This window comes from Pseudopodoces humilis, chromosome 6 (assembly GCF_049639895.1).
Source record: "Pseudopodoces humilis isolate 2021_Gansu_Grassland_sample_001 chromosome 6, ASM4963989v1, whole genome shotgun sequence".
In the NCBI taxonomy this organism is placed as follows: Eukaryota; Metazoa; Chordata; class Aves; order Passeriformes; family Paridae; genus Pseudopodoces; species Pseudopodoces humilis.
The window spans coordinates 26,496,415-26,516,106 of record NC_142205.1 but is presented as its reverse complement, the minus strand read 5'-3'; the positions used below and the strand labels follow the sequence as shown (position 1 = coordinate 26,516,106).

Genomic DNA, 19,692 nt, shown 5'->3' with positions numbered 1-19,692 from the left:
CCTGAAATCCTCCTGCAGTTTGCTGGTTTTCATTCCTGGAGCATAAGGATACTTGTACTTTATGAAAATCAGAAGGGAATTGTATATTTAACTACTTAAAAACAGGCACTTTTAAATTCTTCATGCATCAGTAACTCATCCTTAGCTGTAGTATTGCTTAGGATAGGACCCTGTGGGTAGACACTGTATATCCCCAAATCTTGTTATCTGAGGCAGGTTCACACATAAATTATTCCTTATCCTCATCTTCTGGAGTATTTAGCAATAAAAGCAGAAGACCGTGAGCTGCTCTTTTCCAAGGAGATGGGTCTCCTTAGACTGGTTGTTTAGTGGGTTACGGCAGTTTGACTGGGTCAAAACACCCAGACTAGGGCTTTGATTATCACAGAAATACAAGCTACTCAAACACACTAAGCCTCTTCATATGATTGTATTTTTTCTTGGTGGTACTTTGTAGCTTGTCTTCATGATTAAACAGCCCTAAAAGAATGGAGTCCCTTTGGGCTGCTCTCTGCTTAGGCACTGAACTGTTTGGAGAAAGCAGTACCTGCATTACATACAGCTCAGCTTTGCCTGACAGAATCCTTTTCACAGTTGTGACAGTGCTGACAAACAGATGGATGATGCACTGCCATGCTTATACCTCTATCCCATAGGATGGAGATAAGAAAATGTCAAGTTAAAGGCATAAACACATCCTAGACTTTCCTATTCTTTCAAAAGTCAGTCTCTAGCCATGGCTGTTGTGATGGGTTGGACCTGCCTGCACCAACACCCACAGCAGGGTGAGTGAAAAGGGGAAGAGTGAGTAAATTCATTGGTCAAGACAGGGAAATCCCTCACTTATTATTGCCGTGGCCAAAACAGACTTGGCTTTCAGGACTGAAAACATTTAATTACCAATTTGGGTATTGGGAACCAAAGAAGACAAGCTTGTAAATGCTTGTGAAAAGGGAGTTTCCCAAACTGACCATCACACCAGCACCTCTTCTCCTGACTTCGATGTCTCCACTGCCTTCTTGTCCGCAGGTTACACCTAGTCCCTTTGGTGAGGCAAAAGGCAGCACAGGGGCCTGGAGTCACAACAGAGTGGTTGCTCTCTGCTGTTCCTTGGTTTCCATGAGTTTGCTCTGGCAGAGAGAACAAGGCCAAAGCTATTATGCTGTGTCTATTTTACTTAAATTTATCATACATATTGACAGCAAATATGTATTTATGCTTTCTGCACTGATGGAGATCATGCAACTAATAACCTTATAGACTGCATGTATAGAATGCACATAAGGCATGTTTGGCTTCACCGCCTTTTATCCTCATGTCTTTACCTGCTTGCCTACTACTTTTCTATGGCATTAGGTTTTAGCTGATTACCTTTCAATGTCAGGAATGTGCTCCTTAAGGCAGTGAGTGTAGCACTGGGCAGCAGAGACCTCTGCCCCAAAATCAACACTGAATTATAACAGTAATGTCTGAATCCTGGCACTGTTTGGTCATGACCTTGATAAGTACCATTAAACATAGAGGATTTAAGTGATTTTGCACGTTGAAGAAGTCTACAGATGGTAAAGTAATAATGCCTGGCTGCTGAGGAAGAAGCAAATGTCACCTGTTTCGTACATTAGCAACCAGTGAATTCTTGTGCAAATATTACATACGTACCATCCTGGAAGCAGGTGAATATTTGTAGGCCCTGGGGAACTAATCTAGTATTACTGGTGTGAAAGACAGCAAATGCACTATATAAAACATAATTTTAAAAACACTAGGCATACCAGTCTTTAAGATAAAGGCTATTTATCCTCCTATAGAAGTGTCACGTGCTTCTTAGAAACCTAAAGACTTTGAATAGCACTTGTAATAGTTGCCTGCTGTAGGTCAGCCTACATTTTAATATTTGGAGTAGCAAATATATTTTCAGTCATTCAGTAATTTCAGTCATTTCTGGGGACACCACTAATGCTAAGCTGGTCAAGTACTATGGGCAGAAATTTCTATCACTTACTCTCCAACAAATGGAATTAATTTGTTTTAAAAAAAAAACACCCAGAAATTAATGTACTCGGAGCATTAGGCAACATTTAGGTCTAATAACACTATACTTGTTTTCCCCTATTCCCCTGGTTTTGGAACCTAAGCTTTGATGAGCGTAACATACAGTATCATAAAATACATTCAAAAGATAAATGGAGGGAGAAGCAGATTTCAGTCCTCTTACTACAGAATCTTATGTTAATCATTACAGTAAGGACAAGCTATCTTCTTGACAGCAGACTCAAAACACTGAGTACTCCAAAGCACTGACTCACATGGCTAAGTTTCTCTCATCTTCCATGCTGTGACTTATCAGATTACTTAACAAGAAAAGCTTAGGATCCCTAATTCCACCAATACCTGTCTTTGTGTCATCTGTCATTTTTGTAGTTCATTCCATTGGCCTTAAAATTATTTGACTTTGACATGCACCACAGTATTAAGTGCCTGAGCACTTTGACATAATTAATCACATACAGGCTCGTATCTGGAAGATAAACAAGTCATTGGGCTGTACAAGGTAGAAGAAATACAGGTTTTTGAATTGCTGATTTACGAACATTAAATCCAGGCTCAAGTGCTTTTCTCCCTCATATCAATTAGATAATTTTAAAAGATTTCTGCCTTATAAAAAAAAATGTATTTAATACTTAATCCCAAGACTATCTACTAATTTTACTTTTGGGATAACTCGTTATCTGGTTGTAACAGGAAAGCAATACTACAGAAACAGAAATGTAAGTGCTTAATACAGTGAAAATATGGCACTACTTTAACTCTTAAAAACACTCTGTGGGTGCATGAAAAGGCAGATTTATTATTAATGGTTCATCAGAATCTAAAGTTAACTATAAGACATTTAATGAAACTGGTTTATTTCAGGTATTTGTACAGCTGCAAAGAAATTGTATTACGAAGAAATACATCTGGAAGTCTTGGCTTCAGCATCGTAGGAGGTTATGAAGAACATACTGGGAACAAACCATTCTTTATCAAATCCATTGTTGGGGGAACACCAGCATATAATGATGGCAGAATTAGGTAATAATTCCTATCTAAAAAAAAAAGTAGCATTTAAGTAAGTTTTTCTTCTGGTTAACTTGTAGGGGTTTTTAAAAAACATGTTTTCATTAAGGTGTGGCAGGGATGGGGGTAGGACTCACTGATACAAAACTAACTCTGGGATATCTGCAAACAGAACATAAATATCCTGAAGTTTAACAGATCTGCCTTCATAGCAGAATGTTTTCAGAAGTCTAGCAATCCACTAGTATGTGAGTTAAAAGAAGAGTCAATTTATCTCTGGGGTGGTACAAAGCATGCCAGCACAGAGGTTTCCCACATATCCAGTTCTAAACAGCCCAACCAACCGCCTTCCCCACAAACACCAATACACTTGAAGAGAGTAAATGCACAATCATGGCACAAACTTCCATCAATTAACAAGGCTTAAAAATACAGTTGTTCAGAACACAGATCATTCTAGTATCTAAAGAGGGCCTACAAAAAAGCTAGAAAGGGACTTCTTACAAGGGTATGTAGTGCTAGGACAACAGACAATGGCTTTAAACTGAAAGTAGGTTTAGACCAGAAAAAATAATTTACATTTTAATTAGAAAGAAATTATTTCATGTGAGACACTGGAACAAGTTTCCCAGAGAAGTTGTGGATGCCTCCTCATTATTCAAGGACAGGTTGGCTGGGGCTTTGAGCAATCTGGTCTCGTAGGTGTCCCTACCCAGAGCCAAGGGGGTTGGAATCTTTGAAGTCCCTTCAACTGCAGCCCTTCTATGATTCTGTGATGATGAATGAACATCAGAAGAACAATATAATTTTTGCTTTCAAATATGTCTAATTAATTACAAATTTGTAAGAAACTCAAACAATTGAATTTTCACCTGCATTATTCCCTTATTCATGAACAGTAGTCAGCCAGAGAAGGAACCATTTCTTCCCCAGCTTAAAGATGTGCTTTGGCATTTGAAAATATTTAAGATAAGAAGTCACTTTGATTGTTGTCTTGAATTTGTTTTTTCAGGTGCGGAGACATCCTCCTTGCTGTCAATGGCAGGAACACATCAGGAATGATGCATGCCTGCTTGGCAAGGATGCTCAAAGAACTAAAAGGAAAAGTTACTCTCACAATTGTGTCATGGCCTGGCACATTTTTATAAAACAAGTCTTCATGGAGAGTATGACAAGTATCTTAACATGGGGAAAAAATTTTAAAAAGGAACATTAGTCTTGGCTTTTTTGGGGGGTCAAGTATGTATTTATAAAGAAAAGGTTTGTGAAATTTCAACCTGCATGTCAAGAAAAGTCAAGTTTAGGCAAAGCAGTGACACCTGTCAGAAAATCACTTGGAGTGATCCAAGCTACAGACTTAAGTCCTTCTTTCCCTGTGTTCTTAAGGATTTTTTGTTGTTTTTTTTATACATATCTATATATCTATTTAATGCATTATAATAATAATGAAATTTAAGGAGCAACAGCTTCTGCGCACCCACTTTATTTTGATTTACAAAAAGAAAACCTCAAATAACTTATGGAAATATTTCTTGCAATTTTTCTAGTTGCAATAATCAGGTGAAGGTTTTTATCCAACACATTAATAGCACTTTGATTATGTGTACCTTTTCATGGTCAGCATGAAGCTGGTATTTTCAAGACTTTCAAGTACTGTTTGTTAGTCTGTAAAACTGTGAATGAAATTTCTAAAGTAATTAAAAATAATTGTAACTGTGTACTTGTACAGACATTATTTTCATCCAAAACCAAATTACCTCATTTCCCTGGTTTGTTCTGATGAATACTATTATTAATACTATTAAATCTGGGACTTTTATATAGAATATTACTTTTAAGAAAGTACACTGCACCCTGCTAATGCCATCAAATGAGTCTTTTGAATAGCAGTAAAATTTTTGTGGGATTGCCTTATCACACTTGATACTGTTCTGCATGAAGTAAATCTAAAAATGATGGTGGTCTTATATGTCTTTTAAAATAGCCCTTTGTCTTTCTCTGCAAATAACTCACGTTCCTCAGTCTTGTTTTTATCTCACAAGCTTGCAGTGGGAAGAGGATATGTTTGTTAATCTTTATCGTGTTAAGGGCAGCTGTTCCCCTAGAACAAAGACTAAAATGAACTCTCTCTTAAGCCACTGAAAAGCAGCAGGGATGCTTATCCAGCTTAATTCATCCTTATGCACCCACACAAACCAGACATAATTACCAAGTGTATCATCACCATGCTCAGTGTTCCATTCAACTAAGAACAATCAGCACCTTTCCCACTTTCCCTAGTTTTTTTTTGCTCCACATTACACAGCTTTTGAAGAGCCTGCAGTTCCTGTGTGTCCCTGTAGTAAAAGATGACCTTTCCAAATATGACTCCAAAAGCTTTGCTAAACCCACACTGTTCCAGATGTTGGGTATATAATAAAATGAATACACACTGTTTCTAAAGTCAGTAAAAGAATGACCTTCCCGTCGGCTTATGAAAAAAGGAGACAATTTAATACAAAGAATTTAAGCCCTACTTATACTGTAAGAGCATAAGCCTCTAGCTGTAAGATGTTTTTTCACTGTTTCTTAAAAGACAAAGTCCAAGAATCTTAACATGAAAAATTCGTTCTTTTATTTTCAAAAAAAACCAAAGTAACCTTTGATTTCAAACTAACAGAACAAGATTAAGAGCAAATTATTATAATTCCCAGAAAAATAACAAGATTTATAGTAATCTATTTCTGGCACTAATATATATGCAAGTAGGCAAAAATCACACAAGCCTATTCCACAGGGGCAGCTTCAGTGTTTTCCTGTTCAGGAGCAGGTTCACCACTGGCTTCTTTTCCTTCTTTGCTTCTTTTGGACTTCTTGTGTTTGTGCCTTCTGTGGCTATCCCCTTCTTCACTGTCATGACGACGTCTGCTGTTACTAATTAGAGAGAAAACATGCCTCAAACACTTGACACTTCAGGCCCTATTTAATTACAAATTACCAAAAAAAACCAGCTTCTGCATTCACATTTTAAAACTGGCATCTGATCCCAACTCAGTTTTTGGATGTCAGTGCACAACTGAATTTTTCTGGGAATGGAACATACATCTATCCATCCTGTACTTTTTGTGGGGAAAATTGAATGATTTTTCACATTTGTAATCCATATTCTAATAGCAATACTTTTAGCAATGTCATGAACCTATTGTCATTCTTTAATAATTTGACATTCTTGTTGACCTCATTTTCTGGACTTAACTTTCATTTCTAACTTAAAATGGATCATGTAGAACAATTTCTATCAGGTGACTCTGAGGATTATTTTACGTACTGGGAATGACTGTTAAGTTGTTCTGTTCATGCTGCTGAATGTCAGCTTCATTCCACCTCTTTCTGACTCACCATTTTTACCCTTCTTTCCCCAATGTCCTAGTTACTGTTCACATACCGACTGTCACATACATCACTCAATACAAGGTTACCCAGGGTCAGTATTGCTTTTTGTCTGTTCACATTTTATATGGCAGACTTGTTCCAAGTAGCACATTCAAGTGTTTACAGTCTTTCCACAAAACTCCTGTTTGTTTGGGGTTCTTTTAAAAGTCTACTTTTTTTTTTTTAACTGGACAAGTCTTTCATATCCTATTAAAAAAAGAGAAATCAAACCTTCGAGATGACTTGTGTCGACTCTCTTCTTTCTCTCTGTGTCTCCTGTCTCTGTGTCTGTCTTCTTTCTCTCTACTTGTCCTATGGCGGTCATAGCCCCTCTCTGCATAGTCTCTGTATCTGTAGCGTTCTTCATCACTGATTCACAAAGAAGAGATTTTCAGGACAGTAAGACCAAGGAGTGTAACAATAACAAGCTAAATGACAGGAAAATCTTAATAATGCTTCTGGATGTCTACATGAGTTCCAGTGCTTAAAGGACAATAAAGTTCTTCATGTTATACACTAGACTTGTGCAGTTAATGCAATTTTGAAAGGAAATTGCACTTTAAAAATGAAAGAAAAAAGAACACAACAGTGAAACATTAAGTTTGTATAGGAGTTACCAAGCTGTTAGCTTGACCCTGTATATAACTGGGAAGGAAATACAACCCTACATAAACTTCAGTAATGTTTTCAGATCAGTGCTTGAAACATTCAACACTTAGAAGCACACTATTTGACTATTATACAATTTGGGTAAATTAAAGTTAGATTTTGGTACAGTTATCTATTTCCTTACACCCACTTCAAGAAAAGGAAAAGCTAAGTACAAAGAGTAAAATATGCTAAATATTTTGGCTGCTTTTGAAATTAATTTTTCTTAGTGCTAGTCCTATCTCTACTTGCACTTCTCACTTGGATTGCCATGAAATGCTGCCCTGCCACAATGTTGGTAAAAACCCCTAAATATCATGACAAGATGTCATATATGTCATATATGTCTTGTCCATATTCTTTGGACAAGAATTCAAAGGCTTTACTTAAAAACATTTTTTTATATTTTGACTTGATGAAAAGGGCAGTTCTAAGAGTTTACTGAAATCTAAAAGAAAAAAAAAGATGAGAACACTGTCCATTGTTAGCCAACACCAATCAAATGCTACATTAGCATAGCTCAAAAAGGCATGATCATTTCATCATTTCTCAACTAAGAAAATCCTACCCAGCAGCATTTAACAGTGCAACTTCAATACAAACAAACTTAGTGTAATTATTTATATATCACATTAAGTCTTCTCTACCCATACTTTGGGAGATCCTTACCTTACCTTAAAGAAAGGCACAATCTAACAGTCTTTCTAAAGTTAAACCAGTAACAATTTAGATACCGTTGACCTAAGAAAAGGCAAGTGTTTTTGTCTCTGCCAACATTCACCATGAAAGAAACTATCTTCCTGAAGTCCCTGCAGCAGCAGAACAGACCAGACACATCATAGGGAGAACAGCTCAACTCCTCATGTCCTGGAGCAGCGAGAACTGAGATCAAACCCATTTTATCTGCCACAACTTGGATCCTCTGGCCATTTCCCAAGTGAGGATATTACATTAATGATTATTACAGTTATGCATGAAAACTCAGAGTGAGAAAGGGGAACACCTGAAGCAACAGCACTAGTCTTTTTATGAAACCCTGTATGATTACATCATTAGACAAATGTCAGAAATTAGTAATTTAAGACACTGTGGAGAAGCATTAACCGCTCCATAGAAAATTCTGTTTTTCTAAGGGACACAAAAAATATTCACACATCAAAACCAGGAAAACTACAGCTACAAATACAGAACTCAAAATTACGATTTGCCACTGAGTGACACAACTTCATGGATTTAATAATGCATTTATAACCTCAGATCTGAGAGTAAGTTGATTGAATCCTGCAAAGCACATTTGTCATCAAATGGCACAAAAACTCAGGTTAGAAGGCATGAGTGGAGGTCACAAGGACCAAACCCCAGCTAAAGCAGGGCCATCAGTACCAGATGACCAGTACCATGCCCAGACAGCTTCAGGGTATCTTCATGCATGGAGACTCCCCAGCCACTCTGTGCAACTGTATTTTCCTCCCATTTCTGATATTGCTTCCCAAAACTAGTATTTTGATGATCACTATCTAACTAAAAAGTTAAAATCTGAATATCTACCACTAACTTCTGATAAGCTTGCCATGGGAAATTAGATGGCTACTCGTAGACTTACGGTTTGGTTTCAAAAATGAGATCCAAGGTCCTTAATAGTAACTCACACTCTGCATTTGTTCTGTCACCCATTTATTTTAAAGCAGTCCAGAAAAGGTTAAAAATATTACTGATACTCCCTTTTAAACCTTATTTCGGCAAACTACTAAAGAGCCACGACAGCTTGTAAGTGTGTCTGATGAAAATAAACAACCTCTCTAACTAAAGCAAAATATCAGTTTGCAAGACCAGTGTGTTCAGGAACACTCTAATGCTGCTCAGTGTTTTTGACCTTTATTGCACACCGATCATGGAGTCTTGTTCAGTTTGTTGACCACGGACACCAAATCCTGTAAAGCTGCAAGCCAGCCAGCCAGACCCTCATCTGCTCTTCTGCACGAGATTACTAAATTCCAGGACCTTAGAAACACAGTTGCTGGTTTTTGTGTTTTTTTATTGTTTTGGGTTTTTTTGTTTATTTTTTTAATTTTTCAAATTGCTGAGGCATAACCACAAAGTAGTAACATATCAGTCAAATTCCAATGTCTACATTGTCACAAAACAAAACAAAAAACAACAAAGAACCTCAAGCAAACAATACAAAGTTCCAACCTTTGCAGAAGGGAAACAGCCCAAAAATAATGGCATCTTCTTAAGGAGGCAGTGAGATGCATTGTAAAAATGTATACTTTTCTCTGAGGATAGCAGAGTAAAAGCAGAACAGAATATAAAGACAGCTGAAAGTTCATTTTTAAACCGCATTTTGGTTATAATAGAATAAGAATAATCCTATTTTCCTATAATTTTAAGAAATGCTGTAGCAAATACACAGGCTATTCATATGGAAAACAACTGCTAAAAGCATTGAAAGCCATAATTTCTAAGCAGTAAAATGCTAAACCTGATGCTTACTACAAACCCCACCAAGACCACTTGATCAAAGTTTAAACAAAGGGAATATAAATAAAAACTATAAATCTGTGCAGTCTTTAAAATAGTTCACATTCTCTTCCCCAAAGCTCCATTCATTCTATTTTCATAAGTGCACAGAATTGAAAATAAACCTTCTTAAGAAATATTGTATCTGCATGTTCTTTCTTAAGCCTCTCCCACCTCTTCTGATTCCCAAATCAACTTATCCTAGTTAAGGGCCTCCCATTTTCTTACACAGCCATGTGGCAACAGCTTTGCTACAGATGGTGGATAATTTAGTCACATAAAAAAGTCGAGGCCTGCTCTTCCCCCTCCTTTACAGATAACTCTGGCAGCAGCACAGAGATTTCTTGAGGCCTGGAAGCTATTAAGGTTCATTTCAAGCACCCTTGAATGACCAGGGCTCTTTCTGGCCTTCAATCAAGCTGTCTGAAAAACAGATGTTTAGATAGATCTTCAGCCTATCTGACTCTGGAATGAAGCACATGCCCACAGGAGAGGACATCACCACACCAGCACACATGGAAAATCCCGCAGCTTGCACCCAGTTTGGGTCTTCAGCTAACAATCATCCTGCAAAAATGTCATCTCTCAACCACAGTAACGTTGATTTTCAGTGCTCTCATTCCCTTCAGCTTAAAACCATTAGTAAAAACAATCTGCCTAATAGCTAACATACATATTCTGCAAAAAATTTAAGCTTAACAGCAAACACTGAGAAAGTGTCAGCTATTTACCCCAAAAAGCTTAGTAGATAACAAGCAGGGGAAATTTAGAAAAATCTGGCTAACCAATAGACCTCTGTTCTATGGAGCCACAGCGAGCTCAACATCAAATGCTTTGTACTTGAGCACATGAACCACGGAACAGTTGCAGCTTCATTTTTAAAGAAATTAGAAAGCTGAATAAAGTTATCTGACATGATTTTCGTCATCTACATCAAAATGAAAGTTCTTGACCTTGAAATTATAGTTTTAAAAAAGAGAGGAAATATTATTATCCAGCCATTTTTAACAACAATATTAACCATTTTAGCAGGTATTTAACACCATTAATTAAGGTCAAATGTTGCAACACGTTGCTCTTAATCCCGAATTGGCAACAAAAATTCATTTGGTACTTCTATATATTTTTCTGTAGGTTTTTTCCTAGACCTACTGATGTCAAAAATAGATGGATATTTCAGACATTTTAAAGAGTTAAATCACCCTTAACTTGTAAAGCACTATGATCAATTTGGATGTATAGTGTCTTTTTTTCCTGCTTCTGTTTTACATGTAGAAATTTAGGAATTATCGTTTCCAAGAGAAAAGGTGAAGGTGAGGAAGCCATATGACCCAGCTCTTTAGAATATGCAGCAGAACACTAAACTTGAATGCTGAAGTACACTGTACAACAGAGACAAGGGTTTTAAGAAGTTACAGCACGTTTAGGACATTTCACTGACCTGTTGAACGCACTTGAAGATGGACTGTGATCTCGGTCCCTTTCCCTGTCTCTGGTACGGTCTCGATCCCTGTCTCGGTCCCGGTCACGATCCCGATCTCGGGATCTCTCTCTCTCACGTTCCCTGTCCTTCTCTCTTCGTGCATAGTAATCCCACTGTTTGCTGGTGTCCAGAAGACTAGACCATGAAGGGGCAGAACCTGCAGGGTGTGGAAAGGTGACTAAAAAAAGAGATGTAGTTATTAGAAAGAACAAAATCAAATATCATATGGAAACTTATGCATGAAAACATTTGTCAGTTTCCTCCAATGACATTTTTTAATCTTCCCCTTTCACATTAGAGTTAATTCTAAGCAAACACTGCATATTTTCCATTATGATTACAAAAGCTTCTGGCACTCATTTAAATACTTCTTAAGAGGATGTACAAAACCAGGGTACATACCCCAAAGACTGTCTAAACACTTTTTGGGGGAAAAAAAATAATTGTGCAAATACTTGCTCAAAGAATCTGATTCTATGCAGTCAAATGGCTTTATTTTGGGGGAACAACAAAACAAAAACAACCAGAAAACAGAAGTGCCTTTGAAACTCAGGTGCTCTGAAAATACAGTTCAGAAAAATGACGCTTCCAGCCTTGTATTTGAATGCTATTATTTTTATCTTTTGTACTTTAAAATCATTATATTTAAAATATAGTGTTAGCTATGAAGTTCTCACTCACTAATTTATATTGCAATGTGCTCTGTCATACTTTTCTGACTACAGAGGTAAAAGGAGCTTTAGAAATAAATTCACTCTGGGGAGAAGAAATAATGCTCCCACTTGTGCTTTGTACAATAACATTTATGAATGCTCAGCACAAACACTAATACCACTAAAATATAACAGTTTAAGAAAATGAAGCATAGTCTTAATCTAGAAGTTGAATAGTCTTAATCTAGAATGCTAAGAAGGAAGTCTTATCAGTGTCTCCCAACCTTTTTAGATAGCTAGAAATAAGGAGAAGGAACATGCTTCTCCACTGCTTTTTGCCAACTTCAGTGTAATACAGAACTGCTACTTCTAATGCCCCAATTATTCTGTCCTGCCCTCCCTCGCCAGAAGTCCCGTGAACGCATCCTGTAAAGGAAAAACAAGGGCTGAGTATTTAGCTGGAAACAGCACTCTCTAGTGGACTTACAGTACTGAGGACTTCTCCCTTTCTGCTTATCTGCCTTGCTAGCTTTCCTAACTTTCAATAAATCGTTTGTTTTGAGCTCCACTTCATCATCTATAATACGAGAACAATATTTACTTGACTTCATGGTGTCACAAAGAGATTAACAGTACAATTAACATCAATACTCACTGAACAATGTGAAGTGTGTTACTGGTGCTGTATTTAATACTGTTGAGTTATAAAACCAGTGGCCTCTGCTGACAGCTATGTTCAGACTGCCTTGCCTGTAACGTCTGGAGTATGCCTGCCCCAGAAAGCTTTGGCAGAAGCTTAAGAGAGCAGTTTGCCAAGCTTCCAGAGCAGGAATACAAAAGACCTTTACAGCAGGCAGTGAAGCAGGAAAAAACACTTCATTGTTAAAATACATTTGCAATGAAAAGTATTATAATTCCTTAAAAAAGCATTTATACAAGTTTTTGCCTCTAATAAAATGCTTGACACTGTTTAACTTCAGGTCTACAAGCAAAATTGAGGGTTAACAGAAAAAAATGTTCTAATACAATATTATGCTGTTGATTATACTGCCAAGACCTGAAATTCGTCGAAGGAAAGCAGCCAGAAATAGCAAAAAAACCCAGCTGGACTTAAAAGACTGCTAATTTCCTTGACTTGCCACTATGTCAACAACACACATATGGTACATGAGACACTGGCTGCTAGCGTATTCTGATGTAAAATTTAAACTTAAACTTAACTTTAAATGTATACTACAAACCAGTTATTAATGGTAGTACAAGCTTTTACATTAAATTTTGGATACTTCATCACATCTTGAGTAATTCTCATCAGACAGAAGTATTTCTCCCCAGTAACATGAGATAAAACAGTAATTTGACACACTACACATTTTTATATCTGCATGTTCCCCAGGAATTATTCACAAGACACTTACTTTCTAGTATCAACTGGTGCTCCACTTCTACTTTTTTATTGAATTTTTGTCATTTCTGTTATTTCTACATAGATTATTCCAATAATTTCTACAAGAAGAAAGACACTTCAAAAATTCAACTCTGATTTTATTTTTAAAACAGGAAGAGAGCTTTGAATAATTACTGGTTTTGGAGACATGAACCCTGTTTTGGAGATTGTTTAAAAACTTAAAGCTTCATGGCATAAGGCAAATTATTTAATGCTTGTTCCTTATGCCTCAAAAAATACTGACTCTCAAACTGTTTCCATAATGTTAAATGTCTTGCAAGTTCCTAAGATATAAAGAACATTTAGAGCACAGATCAGAGAACTGCTTGAGGAAGACGCAAACAAGTGTACGATAAAAGGCGCTTCAGTGGCTGATCAAATGCAGCTCAAGCAAAGCCAAAGATAAGATGGCAAAGGTAGTGTGAATTGTGAAAGGATTTAAGTGCAAATTGACGAAACCATATTGATGTGGTGGAAGAGCACAAAAACAAAACAGACATTCTTGAAGTTGTAAGTTAAGATATTATTTTACTACATAACCTTCCTAAAGAGTTTGCAATGGGAAACCCAACTGACCACATGGGAAGAGAAACCAAAACATGAGCTAAGGAATTTGAATAGGCAGAAGAAAGGCTGGTAATCAACCTTAATCAAGACTGGTACTTTTTGCAATGTGTTCCATTTGCACATCTTCCCCTGCAATTTTGACAAAGCTAGGAAATGTACAGACTGTCAAAGAAGACAACAGGTCAGAGATTCAGCGCTATGATCCAAAGCAATTATTAAATAAATACACTTATTTAAATGACTGTAAGTCCGTACCCTGCTGCACTGTGGAACTCTAAATGTCTCCAAATTCTGATTCACAGAGGACTGCTAAACACTGACCAGTGATCACATTGCACAGCAGGGACTGTGAGAGTATGATGCTGACTAGGAAAACGTCTTTCACTAAGAGATGAGCAACAGTGATAAAATGCCATGGAGTCTCTACAGATTCAAAAATCCCTGACACAGACAGCTTTGAGACAGACAATTGTTTTGTGCTGCAAATACAAAAGCTTTTACTGCAACAGGGATACCAGATATGTTGGAAGCACACTGGGAAGACAGGAGTGGACTCTGCTCCTTGGTCTCCATAATCATATAAAGGTAAACAATTTTTTAATCATGCTTGAGAAGTTCAAATTCAATGTTGGCATGATCATGCTAACAGTCATCCTTTAAAACTGGTGCTGCAACACAAGCATGCCATCACCTCTAAAGGTCAACATAAAACTTGGAAATATTCTTATATCCCTGACAATACTTGACAGAATAGGAAATTCTAACAGAAGAGACACCAAAGTGAAAAACATTCTACACTGGAGACTAGGTAATAGATGACACATACATACATTAATATGTCTTAGTAAGACTGCTTTCCTTCTGATGCTCTGCATGGCTTTAGCTGTACATCTCAGCTTTTACCTTTTTGCTAAAACACAATTAAATTACTGCTAAAAAAGAAGTCTGTGTAAAGCCAATGTTTATGAATTCTTTTTCAATAATTCTTAAAATCATAGCAAGCTTCCAATGCATGAAAGCAAACAATAACTGATGAGGATCCTTACAATGTCAACAAAGTACTGCTTATTACTCCATGAACTGCTACAACTTGAAGAAATTGCAAGCCATTACAAAATGTCATCTGTATATCCATGCTTAAGACTTTGGATCATTTGGGAAATAGATTTGCTGAATATCTGATCTGTGCTGAACATCACATCCTCAGAAACGGACAAAACTTTCCCTACAATTTCTCCTCTCACCAGCTAGGGTTCAAGGGAACAAGGAGCAAGGCAATAGAATTTAGCTGAAAGAAAAGGCACTAGGTATGAGGCTGGATGGCAGATGTACTGAAGGCAGAGGTAGTGACTGGCAACATGCAAGGTCCTGCATCTGGGTGGGGCAGTCCTCAATGTCAGTACAAACTGGTGATGAACTGATTCAAAGCAACCCTGCAGAGAAGGGCTTGGGGATACTGGTGGGCAAAAATTATATAGGAGCCCATAGTGAGTTTGCAGCTCAGGAAGCCACCTGTATCCTGGCTGGATCAAAAGGAAGAGTGCCCAGCAGGTTGAAGGAGATGGTTCTTTGTGCACCCTTGTGAGACTACACCTGGAGTATTGCATTCAGCTCTTGGGACCCAGTACAACAAAGATATGTTAGAGCACGTCTGGAGGAGGGCCACAAAAAATGATCAGAGGGCTGGAACATCTCTCCTATGTTGTTTAGGTTGTTTACCCTGGAGAAGAAAAGGCTCTAGGCACACCTTATTGTGGCTTTTCAATACTGCAAAGGGACTTAGGAGAAAGATGGAGAGAGACTTTTTGCCAGAGCCTGTAGTAACAGGACAAGGGTCTGTGGTTTTACTCAGAGAAATGGTAGGTTTAGATTGGACATAAGGGAGACATTCTTTATGATGATGGTGGTGGAGCACAGGTTGCCCAGAGAAGTTGTAGATGCCCCACCATTAGAAGTGTTCAAAGCCAGGCTGGACAGGACTCAGAGCAAACTCATCTAGTGAAAGGTACTCTTGCTCATGGCAGGAAGGCTTGAAATAGATAATCTTTGATGATTCCCTCCAATCCAAATACTTTATCTTCTTATTTTCTCCTTCAGATCAAGAAGCAGAGCTGTGCTAGGTAACAGTTCTAAACTCAGCATACATTCTGTGGATGCCCATTTGGTGGCACATGACAAAGCTTTTATTTTAGTTCACTCTTACTGCACTTTTACTGGAAAAAAACATGCAATAGGATAGCTGAAGGTTATAGTGTCTTAGAAAAATGCTTTTTCAAGGGAGAGGTACATCATCAGGATTTCTGAATGACTTGTCTTAGTAATTAAAATTCTGATGATAACTCGACAGTAATTGTTCTCCTGCTTTTAAATTCTTGAAAAATTCTCCCTGACTTGCAGTCCATATTATGGTATATAATGCTTCAAAATCACAGTTCTGCAGAAGCAGCAGGAAAAGATATCTAGTATATAAATTAATAAGCAAAACAATAGTATTTACCAACAGTGATTATATTTGCAACAGCATGTATCTATTTACAATGGTCAGCAATGAGCTTTCATAATGAAATACTGATAGGACCTATTTAGTCTTCTAGCTAAAATCCTCATATATGTATCAAACAATCTGATATCACTTATCAATTGATAATCAATCTGGTCAAAATTTCCAAAGCCAGCAAGCTTGCTTACTTACCACTGCCATATGAAAATGCACGAACAGAACGACCATCATAGCCAGAAGAATGTCCACTGTGGAAAATACACAAAAAACCAGTTTCAGGATATTAAAGATAAATGTTAAAATTCAGCTTTAGCAACAAAGCTACCTCCTGCAATAAACAGATACATTTATACATAATATATATATATTATATACAATATATACAATCAGAAGCAGAACTCATTCACAGCAACTGTCAGTACAAAGTAATAAATATACTTTCATGCACACATGATACATTAAGATAGAATAGGATTCTCAATTAAATCATATGAAGATTTTCTCAGAGATTTTCCATCATCCTCTTGTATCATGTATTTTAACAGAATTTTCAATTTCAAAGGAACAGATCTTCCTTCAGTAAGATCCAGAGGACTGACAAGGGCTTGTACCATCTTAACTGAGTTTTGTATATGACCTACTTTTGGCCTCCAGCAAAATACAAATATTACTCAAAGACTGTGCTAGCCAACCTTTTCCCTCCTTTAATATATTTATATCTATACATATAAATATATGTATGCATATAAATATAAATGCATATAAAAAACTGTATTGAAAAAGTACAGTTAGGCCTGTTACAGCTGAACACTTAGAATAGAATAGAAATAACAATTTGGATTCTGTGGAACTCTGGCACTTCTTATAGTTTATGAGGGCTTGAAACTGTGTTAAAATTTTTGTGTACATCTACAAAAAAGTATATGATAGCTGGAAAGTATACAGTTCACATAAATAAGCCTTCAAACTACTAAAGAATACTTTAACAATCAACCCTTAGGTCTTGGCATTGATTTACCATCAAAACTCTAATTAATTTGATATTTTGATACTGTGTCATAACTAAACTAGGAAGTGGCCAAGTAACCTACTCAAAGAATATGTTGAGATGTGAGACTAGTAACATTTTTGTAAAGCTACTGTAAAAATCTGAAGCTGTCTCCCCTTTCCCAATCGCAAATTCATAAAACACTGGGCAATGCAAGAGAGCTTATTCATTTATTTCAGTTACAGAATACTGATAGATTGTTTAGCAATATTTCAAACAGATAATCACCTGTCTATTGTGGGTATGAGGGAAGGTGGAGGACCGCCAGGTGGTGGTGGAAAACCTGTAACAATAAATTAGGTAAGGAGGGGAGAAAGTAGAATTCTATCACCCATAAACACATAAAAGAACTAGGCTAAGCATATAATGGGAAACAAATTCCAGAGAGAACACAGAGAGAACAATCAAGATGTGTTTCCAGGTAAATGGGTTTTTATTTTGTAAGACTAAGAACTACTTTTCAGCTTGAAAAAGGCAAAACATTAAACATGACTTATCAGTGCTTCAAATTATAAACTTTATCATTCTTAAAAATATGGTGATATAGAAGCATGGGCAAATTCAAACAATACTTAATAAGCAACAGTCAAAACTATTCACTGCATAGCTGGGAAAAAAATATTTTAAAGAAGGAAATATACATCTGAGTATAGATGAATATAGAAAACGGGTTGATTAGGTCCACTAGTCAACAGCATTTTCACACAATTTCTCTTCTTCCTGGCATCAAAATAACTGAGCTTACATATACATACATAGTTGAGTATACAAAATCCTTTATCTATATAATTGAAAAGAAGTTGGTAAGCTGCACATCAGTCAAGTTTTCATCTCTTAAATGTGGAAAAAAAATCTAAGTAAATTTACCTGGTGGTGGCACTGTTATTGGTATACCTAAAAAGACAACAAATATCAGTTATAGTAATAGTTTATTACCTGCAGATCTAAAACCAGATTGAGCTTTCACTACCTACAAGATCAAGAAGAATGACAACATATTTTCTGTGTCCTCAGATCAAGATGTCACATTAATATTGATTGTTAAAATTTTATACAAGCCTTGTGAAATCTAGCTTTTTATTTAAATTCCTATACTTTAAGGTCTTACTTATTTAGAGGCAAAAATAGTGACGAATGACTCTGGATCTCAAGGTTTGAATTAAATTCATAATCCTAAAATGCTTAGTATACAGAAGGAAAGCAACATCCTATAGACTACATTTGCTTTATTTTACATTCCGTGGCTGGATGGAAGGAAATGCAATTGGCCTCTGACCTTCAACAGCTTGGCACTGGAAACAGTAGGTCTGCATGAACAAAGTATTCAGGCAGCAGCAAGCAATACAGATGTCTGAGTCAGTGCTATGACACTGCAGTTCATCATTCAGTTGCTACGTGGAGGGAAAAAGATTGTTTTGTTCTCTGTTTTCTTGTAACTATCTGAGAAAGGAGCATCCTTTAACAGAAATGTGCAATAATTACTCTAACCTGATTTTCAGATTTAGCTAACCTATGAATCTAACTAAAAAGTTAGATTATTAAAAAGTTATGGATCTAAATAAAAGCTGACAAAATTGTTCCCAACTAAATTAGCTGACCTAATAAAATATACTGCCTCAACATATAAACCTATCTTACAGATTATGAAAGGAATGATTACAAGGTAAAAATAATTTGCATGCTTCAAAGGTTCTTATCTTCTCATGCTTTGCAAAGAACTAGCTTTACCTGAACTGAACACATAACACTGCTACATAATAAACTGGGCTAAAACAATACTGGCAGAAAATACACTTCACCAGGCATAAAGCACTTTCAGTTTTCAACAATTCTGCTTCCACTAAAAAGTATGTAAATTCAATCTGACAGTTTATGGCAAAACTTTGGGGAAGGAGAGAACAGAAAATTCTGGCAAGTGCTTTCATCAGTGTTGACATAGCTGCATAAACATTCACAGAGAACAGTACTGGTCACTGCATGACAAAATTTACATATATCTCATTAGTTCAACATTAAAATTAAGACTATTGTATGGCAGCAGCATTTTACTAAATCTAAGTATTTATAATGCCTAGAAATGCTAGCTGCTCCCAGACTGCCTTGATAGAAGGACAGAATGAAGGAATATGCAAGCAGATGAACAGTGATCAATATCAAAGTTCACTAATTGTTTGTGATTTCTCTGACATGAATTCCTAACAGTATTAATCCTATAGGTTTAAACACATGATGAAATATAACTGAAATTTCTGTCTACTCCAGAAGATTTAAAATCTGATCTCTTAGCTGAAATGTAAACCAGGAGACAGTGAACTCCAACAGCCAAATTTCTAAATTGCATGAGCCATTTTCTCTTCA

The 19,692-nt window shown here is 36.6% G+C and overlaps 2 protein-coding genes across 13 annotated transcripts in view; one reads left to right on the top strand and one right to left on the bottom strand.

The window, feature by feature from the left end:
* The window catches only part of LNX1 (ligand of numb-protein X 1), a 216,561-nt gene extending 211,049 nt beyond the window's left edge, over positions 1–5,512 (top strand). For all 7 annotated transcript variants that reach the window (XM_088056665.1, XM_088056661.1, XM_088056663.1 and 4 more), the window contains 2 exons: positions 2,914–3,072; positions 4,070–5,512. In XM_088056665.1, coding sequence (XP_087912791.1) covers positions 2,914–3,072; positions 4,070–4,205 — 295 coding nt within the window. In that variant the 3' untranslated portion in view covers positions 4,206–5,512. The remainder of the gene's footprint in view (positions 1–2,913; positions 3,073–4,069) is intronic.
* A 136-nt stretch (positions 5,513–5,648) lies between these two features.
* Positions 5,649–19,692, bottom strand: part of FIP1L1 (factor interacting with PAPOLA and CPSF1) — a 39,264-nt gene continuing 25,220 nt past the window's right edge. For 3 of the 6 annotated variants that reach the window (XM_014262285.2, XM_014262299.2, XM_088056668.1), the window contains 5 exons: positions 17,563–17,617; positions 16,479–16,534; positions 11,078–11,297; positions 6,700–6,837; positions 5,649–5,970 (listed from right to left, as the gene is read on the bottom strand). In XM_014262285.2, coding sequence (XP_014117760.1) covers positions 5,823–5,970; positions 6,700–6,837; positions 11,078–11,297; positions 16,479–16,534; positions 17,563–17,617 — 617 coding nt within the window. In that variant the 3' untranslated portion in view covers positions 5,649–5,822. Of the gene's footprint in view, positions 5,971–6,699; positions 6,838–11,077; positions 11,298–12,259; positions 12,350–16,478; positions 16,535–17,562; positions 17,618–18,201; positions 18,229–19,692 lie in introns of all 6 variants that reach the window. The other 3 variants (XM_014262280.2, XM_014262292.2, XM_088056667.1) reach the window with 2 other exon arrangements.